Genomic DNA, 16,525 nt, shown 5'->3' on the forward strand with positions numbered 1-16,525 from the left:
TTTCTTCTCATGGAAGCTCTCTGCAGGCTTGGTGTCTAGAGGCTTCTCAGACTCTTGTGAAGGCCTGTCCACCGGCCTTTCCGTAGCCTCTGGGATTGAACAGGTGCGCCCCGACTTTGGCTCCTCACCTGAAATATATGGGTAATTAATTAGACCTATATTTTACTGAGTCTAGGGCAAAGGATTCCATCCTTCTTCAGTTGCCTGCTTTGGTCCGGAATGAAGTAAGATAGCGTGAAAGACTTGGGTCACTCCATTTCCCTACACGTGGATATTCCCCGGATGAAAAGGTCCCCGAGGCAAGATCATCAGAGAGGACCCGGCGCAGGAGGATTTGTGGGGGCGGGGCCGCGCCGTGGAGACTGCGGGGCGGCGGCCCTTTACCTTTCCGGAGTTTGTGTTTGCTTTTGGAAAGTCCCATAGGTGACTGCCCCGCGACGCAGGCGCGGACCCTGCACCTCAGTGGGAGCCCAGCCCACTGACTCACAAAAGGCCCGGCCGCCGCCTCCCTGGCCCGCGCGGTCGCCACGGCAACGCCACCGCCCGCGATACCGAACCGTCCTCTCGCGAGAGCTCCCGGCCGCCGGAAGCAGCAGCGACCCGGCAGTACCTGCGCTCCAGCCCGCCAGCCCGCGCCGGTCGGTTCGGTTGACGCCGCCGGAAGATCCAGTCCGTCCGCCTCTGCCAGGGCTGCCGCTGCCGGACCGGCCATGGACGGTGAGAGGCCGCCGCCCTCCGGGGCCGCGCGGGGCGGGGCCGCCTCTCCCGTGGGCGGGGCTCAGGCGGGTGCCCCTGGCCTCGATCCCGGACCCTGGGCCCCGATCCCCGGTACCGGATCCCGGGGTCTCCACCCGGGACCCCGATCCCCGACACCATACCCCGGGACCCAGGACCCTGACCTCGACCCCGGGGCCTCGACCCAGGACTCCGATCCCCTTCCCTGATCCCCGACCCCCTTCCCCGGCCCTCCTCAGCCACCGTCTGCCCCTGCCCCACCTGCCCCTGCGGTACTGGTGAGGGACATCGGCCTTTGGGGGCCCTGGGATGCCGGGTCAGAGGGCACCCGAAAAGGAGACAGTTGCACCACTGCCCCCAGAACACCGCTAAGAGAAATAGGAAGAGTTCTGGCAGAAAGCCCTCACTACGTACAGGCACAACAGCTCTTGAGATAGGAACCGTATGCGCCCATTCTGCAGATGGGAAAACAGGTTGAGGAGTCCGTGCAGGCACAGGCCCCAGGAGCCCTGGTCCTCCACTGCCTGCAGCACCCCCTCAGGGCCCTCTGCCCTGCTCTCCTCCAGAACAGGAAGCATCAGTGATAAAATGAAGATACCGACATTTGCCAGGATATTTAAGTGCTAGTGTGGTAGAAAGGCTGTGCAGTGTTATTGTCATGAAGGAAATCCTATGCAGATTGCCTCAGGGAGAAGATGAACAGCTATACCCCCACCCCACGCGCGCGCCCGTTGGGTTTTGCCTCACAGCTCACTCGGCTTCAGCTCTCCAGGGAATTGTTTTGCCTGTATCCCTTTTCTCCGGGGTTAGGTTTTGCCCTTCAGAGTCTGTGTTTCCCACTCAAGTCTGGGCCACACCCAGCCCAGCCTTGCTTTCCCGGCAGTGAGCACACTGCCTGCCACCTGTTTCTCCAGAGATGCAGACAGCTCTGGCCTTGACTAGGGCCCGCAGTGACAGGTGAGAGCTGCACGGAGCTCCACTGGGCTCGCAGCTGGGAGCCTTCACATACCTTTGTGGTCCTGGATTCTGGTTGCAGGACTTCGTTTCTTCATTCCGGGCTAGTGTGGTACACCCTTTCAGAAATCATTCCCCCAATTTAGGAATGGGATATACACTGACATAGTTTTAAGATGAAGGAGAATCTACCGAGCTCTTGAGTTTGGGCAAGTGAGCAGCAAGTTCAGATACCGAGGGACTTAGCCAGTAACACACACAGGTCTCCAGTTCCTCATTGAGGGTAGGGGGGCACCTGAGCCTGATTCGATGGCTCAGAAATGGCAGCTCCCACGGAGAGCGGTCTCTGTGGGCCAGCTCTTTTATGGCGTAAGAGTCATCGCCGTGCTGTTTTATCCGTAAAGAATAGACTGTCGAGTACTAACCCTCGTTAAATTGGGGAGGGCTCCCAAGGGTCCTTTGGAAAGCTGCACTGATTACAAACCATCTCGAGTTTTCACCACGGGCCACACGCTGCACCCATGACATTCCCCCGCACGCTAACCCTTAAGGTCAGCTGGTACTATCCTGGTGTTTTCCTGAATTGGAGAGTCAGGGAGGCTAAGGAGGGGCAGAGCTGGTGTGAGTAGGCCTCCCTGAAGGCCCCAGTTCTGTTCCAGCTCTTCACGTCCAGGAGGGTCGTAGTGCCCCCACCAGCTGGTTAGGAGCGTTGCTTCTCACATTTCTTAAAATCCTCAAACCATCTCCTCTCTTTGCAGATACCCTGTTCCAGCTGAAGGTATGTACTGAGTGGCCCTTCACCCCATCCCGGCCTGCTGGTTGTCAGTGGGGACAGATGGTGTGAGTCACACTCAGGATCGTGCTCAGCCAGACTGATGACCGAGGGGTCAGGGAGGTGGTGTGCTAGCTTGTCTCGGGCTGAGCGGAAGCAGATCATTTGGCCTCATTCATGAGCGCGCGCGTGTGTGCGTCCCTTAATGTTCCACGAGGCGTTTAAAACGGTTGCCTCGAGTCCTTCAGAAACACGTGCAGGAGAGCATTCGGGCAGCTGAGCAGTCCCCCTGCCCGGGGTGGTGTCGGCAAGCCCCTGCCCCAGTTCCCGTAGGGCCCTCCTAGGTGCCCATCCATGGTGCGTTCCGAAGGACGGGAGGAGTGACGGGCATCGGCCCCCGACTGTAGCAGCTGCACTGCCTCTGCTGTGGGGCCTCCAGGCCAGACTCCCAGGTCAGGAAAATCTGGACTTTTCCCTGAGGAACGTAGCTGGTCGGGGTGGACAGACAAGAATGCTTTTTTCCACAACAAAACGTCCCAAGTGCATGGGGGCACCCAGGGCTGTGGGAGGGGCCCGAGGGCTGGGGACCCTCCCAGGTCGGTGAGTGACGTTGGCCGAGAGAACAGTGTTGACAGGACCAGAGTTAGGAAACTGGCCTCTGGAAGGCTGCTGTTCCCTTGGGTCATCTGAGTCTTCTCCCTGCCAGCTTCTGGTCACCTGAGGCCTGTGGAGGGCCACTGACCAGGGCTGGGGTGTGCGAGGTCATGCCAGGCGGTCCCTGCTGCAGCTGAGCAGCGGGTCCCAGGGCACCTGGCCAGAGTGGTGGACTTTGTTTAGAGGTGGCGGATGGTGGCCCAGTGTGTACTTCAGGCTGTGTGTGGAGGGCAGTGGGCGGGGGGCTGGGCAAGCCTGGACGCAGAAGGCAGAGGACAGAGCAGGCCACGGAGCCTCTGACATGAGCGGCCCCGTGTGGGTGGGGCAGGAGTGGGGCTCTGGGCGCAGAGCCGGGCTAGGGTAGCCCGACATGGCGATGCCTGACACCGGCCCCATCAGACACCTGGAATGTGGCTTGCGGGACTGAATTTTTACTTTCACTTAATTTTAGGTAATTTAAGTAGCTACGTGTGTCTAGTAGCTACTGCACTGGACCATGCAGGAAGAAAAAATGGTCAGCGAGTCAGGTGCTGCAGACATTGATTTAAAGGCCCCTCAGAATTGTGTCTGATGACCGGGAATCGGGGATGACTTTGGAGAGAGCGCCCTGTGCCCGTGAGCCTGAGGTTAGGGAAGCGTTGATCTGCACAGAGGCTGGAGCACGGGAGCAGGGGAGACATTAGCCTGAGGCCTGGACACCAAGGCGGTCAAAGAGGGAGGGGTTTACGGTGGCAGCATCTGTGTGACGCTGGCCAAGGCCTGTGGGCAGTTTCTCAGTGTGCCCCCAGCTGCTGACCCGTGGAACAGGGAGCCGGTGTGTCGTGCTTCAGGCTGGTGGAAGGAGGGGCTGAGGCCGCTGGGAGCTGGGCTGTGTAGAGGGGGCACAAGCGCACGGACGGGCACCGACGTCCTAGTGGGCAGCGGATTGTCCAGCAGAGGCAGCAGTCGTGAGGGATCAGTGATGTCCACCCTCGGAACGAACTTACAGCCCAGGAGGGCGGGGAGCAGGATGGGGGGTAGGCCGGGTGGTGACCCAGCCTCCTGTCCGTCAGTTCACTGCAAAGCAGCTGGAGAAGCTGGCCAAGAAGGCGGAGAAGGACTCCAAGGCGGAGCAGGCCAAGGTGAAGAAGGTGAGTGCAGGCGCTGCCGCCGGGCCGGGCCTTTCCTCCTGTGGGTCCTGTGCTCCTCGGGCCTGGGCAGAGGCCGAACCCCTCTGTGGGGCGGGGCAGGGCTGGAGGCTCCTGGGGTTGCTGTGCTCTCCGTGGGGGGCTTTCTTACAGCTGGTTAGCGGCTAGAGTAGCTCCTGGAGTGCTGGGTTTGGATGACTCCTCAGCCAGACCGAGGCTCCCAGGGCAGAAGGGGAACGCAGCCGACATCCCAGTCTGAAGCCACGTCACCGCCATAGCCGTGACTCCTTTGGAGTCAGCATTCCCTGCGCTGGCTTTTCAAGCTCTGCTGCTTCCAGGCGGAGCTGTCGTGTGAGGGCAGCTGAGTGTGTCGGTGGGAGTGGAGAGGCCTGGAAAGGTGGCCGTGTTTTCCTGAGCCCGGCTCTCTCGTCTGACTTTCTCTGAGGGCTGGTTGGGGGCCCTGCCCCTGGACACCCTCACTCCTGAGACATTTCTGATGAGAAAACCTGCAGAGAGGCTGAGAAGGGGCTGCCCCACAGCAGCAGACGGCACCCCAGGACTGGCCGGGGCCGGGCCCCAGCTGGCATTTCCCCCTGCATTTCAGGCCCTTCAGCAGAAGAATGTGGAGTGTGCGCGGGTGTACGCCGAGAATGCCATTCGCAAGAAGAACGAAGGTGTGAACTGGCTCCGCATGGCGTCCCGCGTGGATGCCGTGGCCTCCAAGGTGCAGACGGCCGTGACCATGAAGGGGGTGAGTGCTAGGCCGGGCGCCACGTGCCCGGGGCCGGCTCCTGCTGGCAGAGTCGAGGGGGTGGCCCGGCGCAAGCGGTCAGGCCGGCATTCCCTCCCTACGGTAAGGGCGGTGCTAGAGCGGCAGACGCACCCCGAAGGCTCTCTCCAGTGTCCGTCCTTCCATCGACGGCGCCATCTGGGGACGTGCCATGCCGGGGGCGGGGGTGCGGGGGCCCTGAGGGCCCTGCCTGCCTCCTCACTCCCGCCTCTGCCAGGTGACCAAGAACATGGCGCAGGTGACCAAAGCCCTGGACCGGGCCCTCAGCACCATGGACCTGCAGAAGGTCTCTGCGGTGATGGACAGATTTGAGCAGCAGGTGCAAAACCTGGACGTGCACACGTCGGTACGTCGGCCCAGGGCCCGGGTGTGTGGGTGACGGCCAGGCGTGTGGCCCCTTCCCCTCCCGGGAACCCGGCTCCTCGTGGGGAGTCCAGACCGGCCCGCAGAGGTCCAGCAGGGGAGAGGGGGGCCTGGGGCCGGGGATGGGTGCGCGTGCAGGCAGCTGTGCCCCAGGACCAGCATGCCAGAGGGAATGCGCTGGAGAGAGCGCCACAAGGGGGCTGGCGGGGGGAGGGAGCCACAGGAAGACCTGACCGCCCGGCACACAACCCCCAGGTGATGGAGGACTCCATGAGCTCGGCCACCACGCTGACCACACCACAGGAGCAGGTGGACAGCCTCATCATGCAAATCGCCGAGGAGAATGGCCTAGAGGTCCTGGACCAGCTCAGCCAGCTGCCCGAGGGCGCCTCTGCCGTGGGCGAGAGCTCCGTGCGCAGCCAGGAGGACCAGCTGTCTCGGAGGTGGGCCAGAGGCACCTGTGCTGGGCGAGCAGCGTGCTGGGCGGGAGCTTGGGAGGGACGCAGAAACCCCGGCCTCGGTGCCTGCAGGCCCAGGAGCAGCTCAGTCCCCGCCCCTCGTTCAGACCCTGCTCACCGTCTATAGCTCCCCCTAGAAGGCGGGGGACAGGACTACGCCGGCCTGGAAAAGGGCCTGGGAAAGCCGGGGTGGAGCCATTGCCGGGGCCTCAGGGAATCCTGTTGTCGTTTGCAGGTTGGCCGCCCTGAGGAATTAGCGGAGCCCAGCGGCAGCGTGCTCCCTCCCGGCCTCATAGGGGAAGGGCTGGGAAGGCCGCCTCTGCCCCCTCCCCACTGCTCTCCCCCTCTCACCTGCCAGGCCTGGGACTCTGCCTCTTCTCTGAGCACGGGTGTGGGTCTGTGTCCGGCTGGGCGAGTTTGCACAAACTTCTGACTTCTGTGGGTAATTTCTGTGACTCCGGGCCACCAGCTGGGCGATCTGCAGGCTCCCCTCCGTCCACCACCACTGAGAAACTCCCAGGGACTGGCTGGTGGCTGCCACGTCGATATGGGGGCTTTCAGACTCCATGTGATGGCACATGCACTGGGAGTGGTCAGCCAGTGGGGGTCAGGGCTGCAGGCTGTTGCTAGGGACCCCTGGAGGCCCCCCGACTCCATTTAGAACCTGGTCCTGCCAGCTGCATGGGCCCCGCTCGGGCTCCCCAGTGTAAGGCGCCTAGCTCCCAGTCCAGCGGGCCCCCGGGGGTCTGCATCCTCTCTCCCCTGCGCCTCTGGAGGGCTCGGGCCCTGCGGACTCTCCTCTAGGGAGCCGGAGTCTACGCTGAGGCCCCTCCCAGCCAAGGAGCAGGCGCCTCCCCCTCCTGGGTGGGATGCTTTGCTCCTGTCACTATAAATGATGGGGTGCCTCCCCCATCTGGCTCTCGCTGCCTTGTGGGCTCACGCTGTTGACCTTGAAGCTGGAGCAGCTGATGGAAGAGCCGCCCTCAGTGGGGCCAGCAGTGGCAGTGCTTCTGACGCCGTGCTGGGCTGGCCTGAGGGGAGCTTCAGACAGGCTGCACTTTTCTGTTTTCTCCAATTACTGAAGTTTACTTCGTTTTCCTGAAGCTTCCAGGGATTTTTTTTTTTTTTTTTTTTTGCCAAAAAGAAGGAGCAAGTAGATCGGGAGCATTTGGTATGAGCCCCTCCCCAGCGTCAGCTGGAGAGCACTGCTTGTCGGTGCTGACCAGAGGCCTCTGGCTGGCCGTCTGTCCTCACAGCACTGGCTGTCACGGACAGAAACGTGGGAGAACTTTCCCTGGCTCTCTGCGTTTGATTCTTCTTGGACTTGGAGCCCTTGGGTCTCTGTACAGTAACTTGTGCTGTGGGCTGCCTGGGGCTCTGGACTGTGGTGTGAGGCCGGAGAGAATGGGGTTCAAGAGCCACCTGGTTTTTCTTCTGTGATGCCGACCTCGCCTTACTCCCTGGCCATCATCCCTTGGGGCTCCCACGTGCCGGGGGTTCAGAGAAGGTCCCCAGGGGGTGCAGAGCTCCACGGAGACGCCCGCTGGGGGCAGAGGCCACACTGCATCAAAGGGCAGCAGGCGAAGTTTGCCTTTTCCTGAAATGCTGTTGTGAATAAAGAGGTTGATGCCCGAGAACTGTCTCCATCTTTGCTTTAGTGGCCTGGGGTGGGGTGGGGGCCTTAAGGGGACGGTCGGCTTGCAGTCCAGCCCGCCAGTAGGAGGCTGACGGGTTCCTGAAGGAGGGCAGCTGGGGTGCTGTGAGGAGTGGGATTCCCAGGCCCTGCTCGGTGAGGCCGAATCAGATCCACAGTTCCTCTACGATTTTACCTTGAAATACTTTTAAACTTATGTAACAGCTGCAAACCAAGTACACAACTTCTGTATACTTCCCTGTAGGAGCTTCCCTCACGTCAACCTAGTTACCGTAGAACCGACCAAATCAGGAAACCGCCCTCATGTTATTACCCTGTGGTCCCTCCAGCCCCGAACGTGGCACAGGCCCTCCCATTTCTCTACGTGACCGGGACGGTCTCGAGGCCAGTGGGTCTGCACTGGTGTGCTCGTGGGAACTGCGTCCGGGCGCCCCCCACCCCGTGTGCCCCAGAAACCGCTTCCGGGCAACCTATGTGTGCGCCAGAAACCAAGTCCCTGTGCCCCGCTGTGTGCACCAGAAACTACATCCGTGCGCACCCCTATGTGCCCCCAGAAACTACCACCGGGCGCCCCTCTGTACTCACGGGAACCACATCTGGTCACCCCGCTGTGTGCACCGGAAACCACGTCGGTGCGCCCCTCTCTGGACACGTGAGCCACGTCAGCACGCCCCCTCTGTGCGCGCCGGAACCACGTTGGTGCACCACCCTATGTGCACCAGAAACTACGTCCGGCCACCTTCCCCACAACCCACCGCTCACACGAAGCACGTCTGTGGGCCCCCCTCTGTGCTCACGGGAACTACGTCCGGGCACCCCACTGTGTGCACCAGAAACTATGTCCGGACACACACCGACACATACACACACACACATGCCCCGTGGGCACGGGGACCACAGGTTTGCACGTGTCAGGCCTCCCCCTCTGGGTTACTCCTTGGGCAGGGAAAACCCCGTTTTCAGGTTCTCAGCCCCTGCTCCCCACACAAAGTTCTAGTTTCGGCACTGCTGGCTGCCCCCACCCCCGAGAGACGCCCTTGCCCACCAGAGGACTGGGTTTGTCGCGGGCCTTGCTGGGCCCCTCGATGTGTCGTCTCTGTTAGATTATTTGCCTTGTGTTTCACGCTGGTGCTTCGCGGCCTGGATGGTCTTGACCAGGTTTTTGGGGCGTGTGATCCATGGCCAGGGTTGTAGAGTCGGAACCACAGTGGGGTCCATGCCCCTTGTGCCCAGCCCGCCTGTCAGAGTGACCACCTGTGGCTCTGGGCCCCCCTTGTCCCCTCCGAGCACGTCTGGGTTTGAACAGGGCCTGGGGCCGCTTGTTGCCTGGTTGGAGAATCGCTGATGTGGGCCCTGCCTGGGGAGACAGCCCTCCAGGGGCTCCTGAGCAGGCTCCACGCTGCTGGGTGGGCCCAGGTGTGGCACCCGCCTCCCTGGAGCCCCTTACCAGGCCCCCCAGGAAAGGCCTGCAGGCCTGTGTCTCCCAGGGTGAATGAGGGGTGAGCAGAAGGGTCCCCAGAACCAGATGCTGGGGATGACACGTGAGGTGTGGCCTCGGGTGTGATTCTAACATGGTTAAGATTATTTCAGACGAATATTACAGCGTTTCTTATGGGAAAATCCCTCCCAGTTAGCAAACTCAGGCGTGCCCGCCTGCGGCCCACCAGGGGGCCCTCCAGCCCTGATAAATCAGCCAGCCATGGCAGGCTGGCGTGCTGGGCAGGGTTCAGCCAACTCAGGACAGAAACCTTTTCTTCTCCTTTAACGTTAAACTGATCCTAAGTGATCAGCAAATACCCACAGTGTCCCTGCTGGTGGCTTTAGGTATGCCTGGAGAGAGTGCCTGCTGGGAGCGAGAGGCAGGGCCACAGCCCAGAGGCCCTCGCTGGCTCCCACGGCCCAGGCTGGCAGGCACCAGTGGGTAACGGCGCAGAGGGGCATCCTCAGGGGCTCTGGCCTGGAAAGGGGCCAGGAGGGATGCGTTGGGGGTCTTGTCCAGGGTCTGTCACCAAGTTATTCATCTCAAGACACATGCACCGGATGACTGGTGGCAGGGGGAACGCTACTGAGCCCCCCTTGGGCGGAGCCCTGCCCTGCAGGGTCCTTGTTCATGGTGTGTGAGGACACCCTGCAGGGCTGGGTTCCTCCCTGCTCCGGACCTTGCTTTCCTGTTTGCCAAGGGAGGCTGGCCCAAGGGGTGGGCCGTGGGCACAAGCGTGTGTGTGTGTGGGTGTGTATATGTGAGAGCATGGGTGTGCACCAGTATGAGGATATGGGGTGCAGGTGTGCACACGTGTGCGTGCCTGTGTGTGTGCACGCACCTGTGTACAGATGTGCGTGGGGAGGTGGCAGCCGGAGCCTGGACTGTGTGTTATTTTAAAGACCCTCCAGCAACGTCCACGCAAAGCCTCTCAGACCCTGACCCCTCTGGCCCTGACCTTCAGGACTCAGGCACTCCTGTGTCTGGTGTCCAGCCAGGAGCCCCCTCCAGGGCCAGGGTGCTGATGACACGAGACTCAAAGGATCGGCGACTTTATTGAGGGTCCCGCCGTGCCTGTGTTTTGTGCCGCCCCGGGGAGCGCAGGTGCCTGCCCAGGACAGGCCAGTCTGAGCGCACGGGGAGTCGCTGCCGTTCTAGCACCCAGGGTGTCAGAGGCGACACTGGCAGAGGACGAGGAGTGCAAGGGAGGCCAGCAGGGCCCCCGGCTGGAGGTGGAGGCTGGGGGCCCCTGAGTAGCCGTAGCTGGTCCTGCAGGAGGCCTCCAGCTGGCCCAAGGGGATGGGCTCCTCGCCGGGAGCCTGTGTGTGACTGCGCGCCTGGGGAAAGATGCAGGTCAGCTGCCTGCCTGAGGGCAGGAGGTGGTCGGCGGCGCGGGGATCGCGGGCCGCTCACCTGCTCCACCGCCTCGAAGACCCTCAGCAGGTTGTCTGCCAGGACGCCCTTGACCTCTGCCTCGGTCCACTGTCTCCTCAGCAGCTCGGCGGCCAGGTCTGGATACTTGGACACGTCCTCAAGCCCCGAGGGAAGCCTGAGATGCGGGTGGAGAAAGCCAGGCTCGGCATCCCGGGGGGCAGGGCCTGGGCGCCCCCACCCCGCCCCTCACAGCACGTGGAGGGGGTGTCGCCTCACCTGGACACACCATCGTAGTCCCCACCCAAGCCCACGGCTCCGGCCCCCGCCACCTTCTTGATGTGGTCCAGGTGATCTGCGGAGAGGCGGCACGTGAGGGCCCTGAGAGAGGCCTCGGCCCGGAGCCCCGGCCACTCAGCCCCGCCCACCTGCCACTTGGGACAAGTTGGCCTCCGCTCTGCAGGAAACGTAGTCACTGTAGAAGTTCACCATCACCAGGCTGCCCGTCTCCTTCTGCTCGGGAGAGAGGGCGGCACCGTGGGCAGGGCGGCCAGGCCGCGGGGGCCAGCCCGGGAGCGGACGGCCCCGGCCCAGCCTCTCACCACCAGCTGGAGCACGTCGTCGGGCACGTTGCGCCGGTGCTGGCACACACTGTAGGCCGAGGAGTGGCTGAAGACCACGGGGGCCTTGGACAGCTGCAGCACAGCCTTCATGGTGGCCATGGACGCGTGGGCCAAGTCGATGATGATGCCCAGTCGGTTCATCTCCTTCACGACACTCTGAGGGGGGACGGGGCTCAGGGGACCCGCACAGCCTGGAGGGTCTCAGCCAGCACCCTGGGACCAGGCAGGCTGTGCCGTGCACGCTTGGGTTCACACGACCTTCTGGGGTTTCTGGCGGCCGCCTGGGAAGTCCAGGTGTGGGGAAGGGCACTGGCCAGGTGTCAACAAGTCCTTCAGGGGCTGAAAGACTGGAGGCCACTCTAATGACCAGTGGGTTCCAGTGGAAGGCCCGTCCTGCTGGCCCATCTCACAGTTGAGGAAACAGGTGACATGCCGGGTCCTCTGAGGGTGACCGAGGCCCCGCCCCCCCACTCACCTGCCCAAAGAGTGACAGGCCTTGGCTGCGGGCCTCGTCCTCTCCCGTGTCCACCAGCCAGTTATCGGCCCTGGGAGAGCAGAGGGCAGGCGCCCGAGGGGCAGAGTGGTTGCCCGGGCCCACCCACCTCAGGACCCTCAGGAGGAGAGACCGGTGCCGGGGCGGTCCCTGCTCTGAGACCCTCCCGCCCGGCCAGCCCCCCGGGGCTGCTCACCAGGGCGTGTTGCAGCTGTGGGTGAGAGTCAGGTACCGCATGCCCAGGTGGTAGAGCGCCCGCAGGACGCCCAGGCTGCTGTCGATGGAGTGGCCGCCCTCCACGCCAACCAGACTGGCCACCTTTCCCTCCCGGAAGGCCCGCCGGATGCCTGCAAGGAGAGCCCGGCCAGGGGCAGTGGGCACCGGGCGACACGTGTGCCTGGGTGTCGGGTGTGGGGACTGGCTTCCACGTGAAACAAACCGCAGAGCAGTGCAGCAGCCCCTGCTCAGGACCGGGGCTGGTGGGCGCCGGCACCCACCTGTGCTGTCGGTGACACACAGAAAGGTCTCGGGGTACAACTGGCACATGCGGTGGATGACGTCGATCTGCTCCAGCGTCCTCTTCACGGCATCCTTGTTCTGGGTGTCGCAGGGCGTGTACGCAGACCAGAACTGGGGGGGTCACGGGGGGAGGCGCTGGGAGCTCAGGAGCTGGGCCCCAGGCACACGAGCTCTGGCTTCCCTCTAGCCACGGAAGCCCTCCCCGCAGCCTGAGTGGCTATCGGAGCCCCCTCTAAGGGCCCGGGGCCGTACGCCGCCACCAGGGAGGGGCAGCAAGAGAGGAGGCGATAGGCTCCAGCGCCTCAGGCTCCGGGGCCGACCATACCTGGGCACCCACAAAGCCAGCCCTCAGCTTGGGGATGTTGGTGTGCGTGTGGGCCAGGCTGGTCAGGTTGGCCCTCGGGTCCTGAAGCTGATTGTTGAACAGTTTCAGCAGTTGCCAGGGCAGGTCATTGTGCCTGGAGGGGCCAGGCGGAGGGGTCAGGGGCAGGTCAGGAGGCCCCTTGGACCCGGGCCCCCCGAGCTGCCTCCCGGGCAGGCTGTGCCTTCTCCAGCTCCTCTTCTCATGGGCTGAAGACTAGGGAGGTCGCAGGGTGACTGCTGTCATCTGAGCACACCTGAGCACAGGTGAGCTTCTCAGCTGGCTGCACCCCCAGGCCAGGCCACTGAACTGAGCCCTAAGTGGACAGGTCTTCCCTCCCGGAGCCTTTCACTGGGGGGAGAGGGAGGGCAGATGCCGGCTTGGCTTCAAAATCGTGGAGGGAGGGGGAGCTTGGAGTTGAGACAAGCTCCAGGAACAAGGCTGTTGGCGTGGGGCTGCTGAGCGCAGGCCTGGGGGGATTCACAGATGAAAGATGGAATCCCGGGCTGCCCTGGCGGCGCAGTGCTTGAGAGCCCGCCTGCCGATGCGGGGGACGCGGGTTCGTGCCCCGGTCCGGGAAGGTCCCACATGCCCCGGAGCAGCTGGGCCCGTGAGCCACGGCCGCTGAGCCTGCGCGTCCGGAGCCTGTGCTCCGCAACGGGAGAGGCCACAACACTGAGAGGCCCGCGTACCGCAAAAAAAAAAAAAAAAAGATGAAATGCTTCTGCTGCAGGGAGAGGGTGGGGAAGTGTGGGGCGTGGCCTACCCTGGGGGGCAGCCATGGGAGCAGGGCACCAGTGCGGGATTTGGGGGCCCCAGAGGCCCTCTGCTGCCTCTGTCCCTGGGGACAGTCCTGCACCATTTCCAAGAAGATCCCTCTGTGCTTCCAAAGGACAGGCCCTCTGAAGTTCTCCCAGGAGCTGGTAGGCGGTGAGTGCGTTGGAGGAGGAGGTGAGGTGCGGGGAGAGGAGAGGAGGGGACTAGACAGGCAGGACGAGGGGCAGGGGACAGGGAGGGCTCTCAACAGCTGCTGGGGGTCTTCCGGGGCAGGACCCGTGGGGCACATTCCTCCCTGCATCCAGGAGCAGCCCCAAGGGGAGAGACTGCTGGGCGCCATGAGCTCCAGGTGCCGGCAGGGGCCTCGGCCCCTGGGAGCTGATTAGAATTTCAGAGTCTCAGGCCCAGCCCTGGCCCACCAGTCGGCATCTGGCTTTTACCAGCCAACGGGCACACACGCCCGGGACGGGCAGGGAGCCGACCAGCGGATCCCTAGCCTGGTGACAAGGGGGCTGTGAGGACAGCCCCGAGGGGGCTTTGCTCCCACTGCGGGCCCTCCCATCCACCCCTCCTCCGCAGCCCAGCAGCCATGCCCACTCTCCCCAGGACCCTCGCCCATACCTAGTTCCCACCCCCAGCCCTGGCTCCCTCCCCAGTGTCTGTTTCCTCATCTGTAACACACACACACACACACACACACACACACACACACACACACACACGGGGCTGCCTTGTGAGGCTCACTGACAATGTTAACGCCGTGATGGCCTAGGTCGTCCGGCCCCCTGGGGTGGGCTCTTCCACAGCAAGGTGGCCATGGCCCCCGGTGTGAGGTTTGACTGCTGGGCATGGGCTGGTGGTCAGGACGCCTTTGCTGACTGAGGGGTGGATGAGCTCCAGGGAGGCGAGGTCACTGCCTCACTGCAGAGTTGGGGGGGGGCTGGCCCTGGTCACTGTCCCCAAGGCAGCGCTGAGCAGGACTTCACTCCTTTGCCCCTCTAGGAAATCCGGCCCCACGCTCCAGCTGCCTCCGCTTTGCTCTTCCCTCCTCGCCTCAGCCTGTCCTCCCTTTGTAGGTATCCGCGCTAAGGTCAACACCACATCTTGGAGTCTGTTCTGGAGGCTGACGGATCTGCCCTCCTTATCTGTGTGGCCTGGGTAGCATCCTCAGCTGTGACAGAGGACCCTGCCACCCTACCCAAAGAGGAGAGGGGAGGATTCCGAGTGCTGGGAAGTGCTAGAAACGACAGCCAAACACACACTGAGGCCAGCTACGGCTTACAGATGTGATGGCTGGAGCTGGTGCAGCCATATTAAATCATGAGGTAACTGTGGGAATGGTGGCCACACCATTATGGAATGCCATGCCAGGACTCCGTCCGGACTGCTCTGTTGTTGAAGCTACTTATTTGGGTCTCTCTTACCCACAGGAGTAGCTAATACTAACTGGTTTTGATTCTGTCAGCCTAGTCTTGGCCTTCTAAGACTTTGGATAATCCCAGCTCCCCAAATCCCAGCTTCCTGAGTACTCCTGGCTGTCTGGGCTCTTTGAGCCATCTTACCCCTCACATGGACATCTGGACAGCTCCCAGCACCTAAACTCGGAGCCCCTCTCCGTGTGCCCAGCCACCCTGAGTCCCCCGGAAGGAAGGAACATTCATTTTGTTGGCATATTCTACCTGCCCTTGCTGACCTGGGATGCCCGGTCCCTGAGCCCAGACCTGCCAGACAGCAGGGCCTCCCGGATGCGAGCAAAGGACAGCGGCCTCTGCAGCAAACTTCCTGTGCCTGTGAGGAGACCCAGCCATGTGAGGACCCTCAGAGGCAGGCAGGGGGATGGGAGGTCCAGGAAGGAGGGGGAGGGGAGGGACCAGGGGAGGACTGAGGGAGGGAGGGAAGGGTGCACTCTGACCCCTGATGGCCGCTTCCTTATCTAGGGCTGCCCCTCATTTCTCTGCCAGTCTTATGTGATGAGACACCTGTTTTCTCTGCTTTTCTTGCAGAGCTTTTGTCCCATAAAGCCTGGGCAAGTGGGTACCCCAACTTTCCCAGCACCTGGTGGGAAAGAGCAGGTGGGGCGGGAGTGTGTGTGTACAGGTGGCGTCCTTCCCAGGGCTGGGAGAGCCCCGAGGAGTTGGGGGCGGGAGCGGCAAGGGCAGTGCCAGGCCTGCCTGCAGCGTCGAGGGGCCCTGGGGGCCGCTGGAAGGACTGCGGCTACTGCTCTGAGCTCTGTGGGAGTTGGAGCTGGAAGGGCAGGGGCTGGTACTTGTGTCTCCAAGACTTCCTCTGGCTGCAGTGCGGAGACCTGACCTCAGGCCAGGGGCAGGAGGGGGCAGTCAGAGGCACAGGGGCGGGGGTGGAGGGTAAGTGAAGGGGGCAGGCGCGGCCAGGTTGGCTGTGACATCAGGGAGAGAGTGACAAGGTGTCACCAGGGTCTTGGCTGGAAGAGGGGCAGGGGGAGTGGGCACCCAGGAGCTTGGCCTGGGGCACTGAAGCGTGAGATGCCTCGGTGAGGTCAGGCCGGGCGCACAGGCCTGATGGGGTCACCCCAGGTGGATGGAGCGAGGGGTGGGCTTGACGAGAGGGTCCCCCAAGGGCCACAGCAGACACCACCCTCACCTGCACTTCCTGTGACACAGGACCCTGGGCCAGGCCCCAACGGCCCCCAGCCCCACTCTGAGCTGGGATCCAGCCCCCAGGGGTCCAGGCTGTGGGCTGTCCCGGGAGATGCTGAGGCCTTGGGGGCCTCACTATTCACCTCCTTCCTGCCGCGTTCCCCACAGGCCCTCATGTACTGAAGTCTCTGGGGCCCTGAGAGAGCCCACAAAAAAACTGAGTCCAGCAAAGGGCAAAGGCCATAGTGCAGTTGGAGAAACTGAGTCCCATTGGAGACAGGGCAGCTCCTGTCTCAGGTCAAGGGCACATGAGCCTCGACCCTAGCGCCCCCCGCCCGGACCCCCGGGGCCGTCACACGGGGGGCTGCTTACCCGTCAATGACAGGCGTGCCCTGCATGATCCTCTCCGCTGTGTTCCGGAACTGGTCCGCAGTGCAGACGGCCACCAGGGGCCAGAACCACCAGCTGGCCCACATGGCGCGGTCCCCAGGGATGCGCTCCCCTGCTGCTCCTGTGCGTGTGTCCTGACCCGCCGTCCTGGGTGCCACAAGACAGAGGGCTTTGGTCCAGGTGATTGCTGCCAGGACCTCCCCTGTTTATCAGTAATCAGCACATTCCCCGCGAGGGTGGATCCATGGAGTTCCTAGCCCCTGAGGCTGGGCGTGGCTGTCTGGGCCAGGCCAAGTGTGGTAAAACCCCAGGGGCGGGACTGGTGCCCAGAAGTGGGGCAGAGGATGGGCGAGCGCAGGGAAAGGGGCCGCCAGTGTTTGTTGTGTCCT

At 63.0% G+C, this 16,525-nt stretch overlaps 2 protein-coding genes across 3 annotated transcripts; one reads left to right on the forward strand and one right to left on the reverse strand.

Annotated features, from left to right (window-relative positions):
- Nucleotides 1–578: 578 nt before the first annotated feature.
- CHMP1A (charged multivesicular body protein 1A) lies at nucleotides 579–7,490 on the forward strand. Of its 2 annotated transcripts, XM_033844720.2 has the most exons (7): nucleotides 579–717; nucleotides 2,448–2,467; nucleotides 4,168–4,245; nucleotides 4,847–4,993; nucleotides 5,250–5,378; nucleotides 5,651–5,838; nucleotides 6,089–7,490. In XM_033844720.2, exons 1-7 carry the CDS (start codon nucleotides 711–713, stop codon nucleotides 6,108–6,110), a joined length of 591 nt encoding a protein of 196 aa, XP_033700611.1. In that variant the 5' UTR covers nucleotides 579–710; the 3' UTR covers nucleotides 6,111–7,490. The 2 variants fall into 2 exon arrangements, with proteins under 2 accessions (XP_033700611.1, XP_033700610.1); XM_033844719.2 differs by lacking the exons at nucleotides 579–717; nucleotides 2,448–2,467 and adding an exon at nucleotides 2,477–3,741.
- Nucleotides 7,491–10,023: 2,533 nt separating this feature from the next.
- Nucleotides 10,024–16,283, reverse strand: DPEP1 (dipeptidase 1). The gene is made up of 10 exons (XM_033844708.1): nucleotides 16,119–16,283; nucleotides 12,319–12,451; nucleotides 11,972–12,104; nucleotides 11,671–11,821; nucleotides 11,457–11,526; nucleotides 10,961–11,137; nucleotides 10,787–10,871; nucleotides 10,638–10,713; nucleotides 10,401–10,536; nucleotides 10,024–10,324 (listed from the first exon to the last, which is right to left on the reverse strand). The coding sequence occupies exons 1-10, from the start codon at nucleotides 16,220–16,222 to the stop codon at nucleotides 10,157–10,159; spliced, it is 1,233 nt and encodes a 410-aa protein (XP_033700599.1). The 5' UTR covers nucleotides 16,223–16,283; the 3' UTR covers nucleotides 10,024–10,156.
- Between the last annotated feature and the right edge of the window lie 242 nt (nucleotides 16,284–16,525).

The sequence above is a fragment of the Tursiops truncatus genome, chromosome 19 (assembly GCF_011762595.2).
Source record: "Tursiops truncatus isolate mTurTru1 chromosome 19, mTurTru1.mat.Y, whole genome shotgun sequence".
Lineage (NCBI taxonomy): Eukaryota > Metazoa > Chordata > Mammalia > Artiodactyla > Delphinidae > Tursiops > Tursiops truncatus.

Excerpts from the sequence above, each read along its gene's own strand:
- CHMP1A (XM_033844719.2), top strand. The coding sequence starts at position 3,703 with ATGACTTTGGAGAGAGCGCCCTGTGCCCGTGAGCCTGAG. Across the intron at positions 4,246-4,846 it reads AGCAGGCCAAGGTGAAGAAG|GCCCTTCAGCAGAAGAATGT; the intron begins GTGAGTGCAGGC and ends CCTGCATTTCAG. Across the intron at positions 5,379-5,650 it reads ACCTGGACGTGCACACGTCG|GTGATGGAGGACTCCATGAG; the intron begins GTACGTCGGCCC and ends CACAACCCCCAG.
- DPEP1 (XM_033844708.1), bottom strand. The coding sequence starts at position 16,222 with ATGTGGGCCAGCTGGTGGTTCTGGCCCCTGGTGGCCGTCTGCACTGCG. Across the intron at positions 11,527-11,670 it reads CACAGCTGCAACACGCCCTG|GGCCGATAACTGGCTGGTGG; the intron begins GTGAGCAGCCCC and ends CTGCTCTCCCAG. Across the intron at positions 10,325-10,400 it reads TCTTCGAGGCGGTGGAGCAG|GCGCGCAGTCACACACAGGC; the intron begins GTGAGCGGCCCG and ends ATCTTTCCCCAG.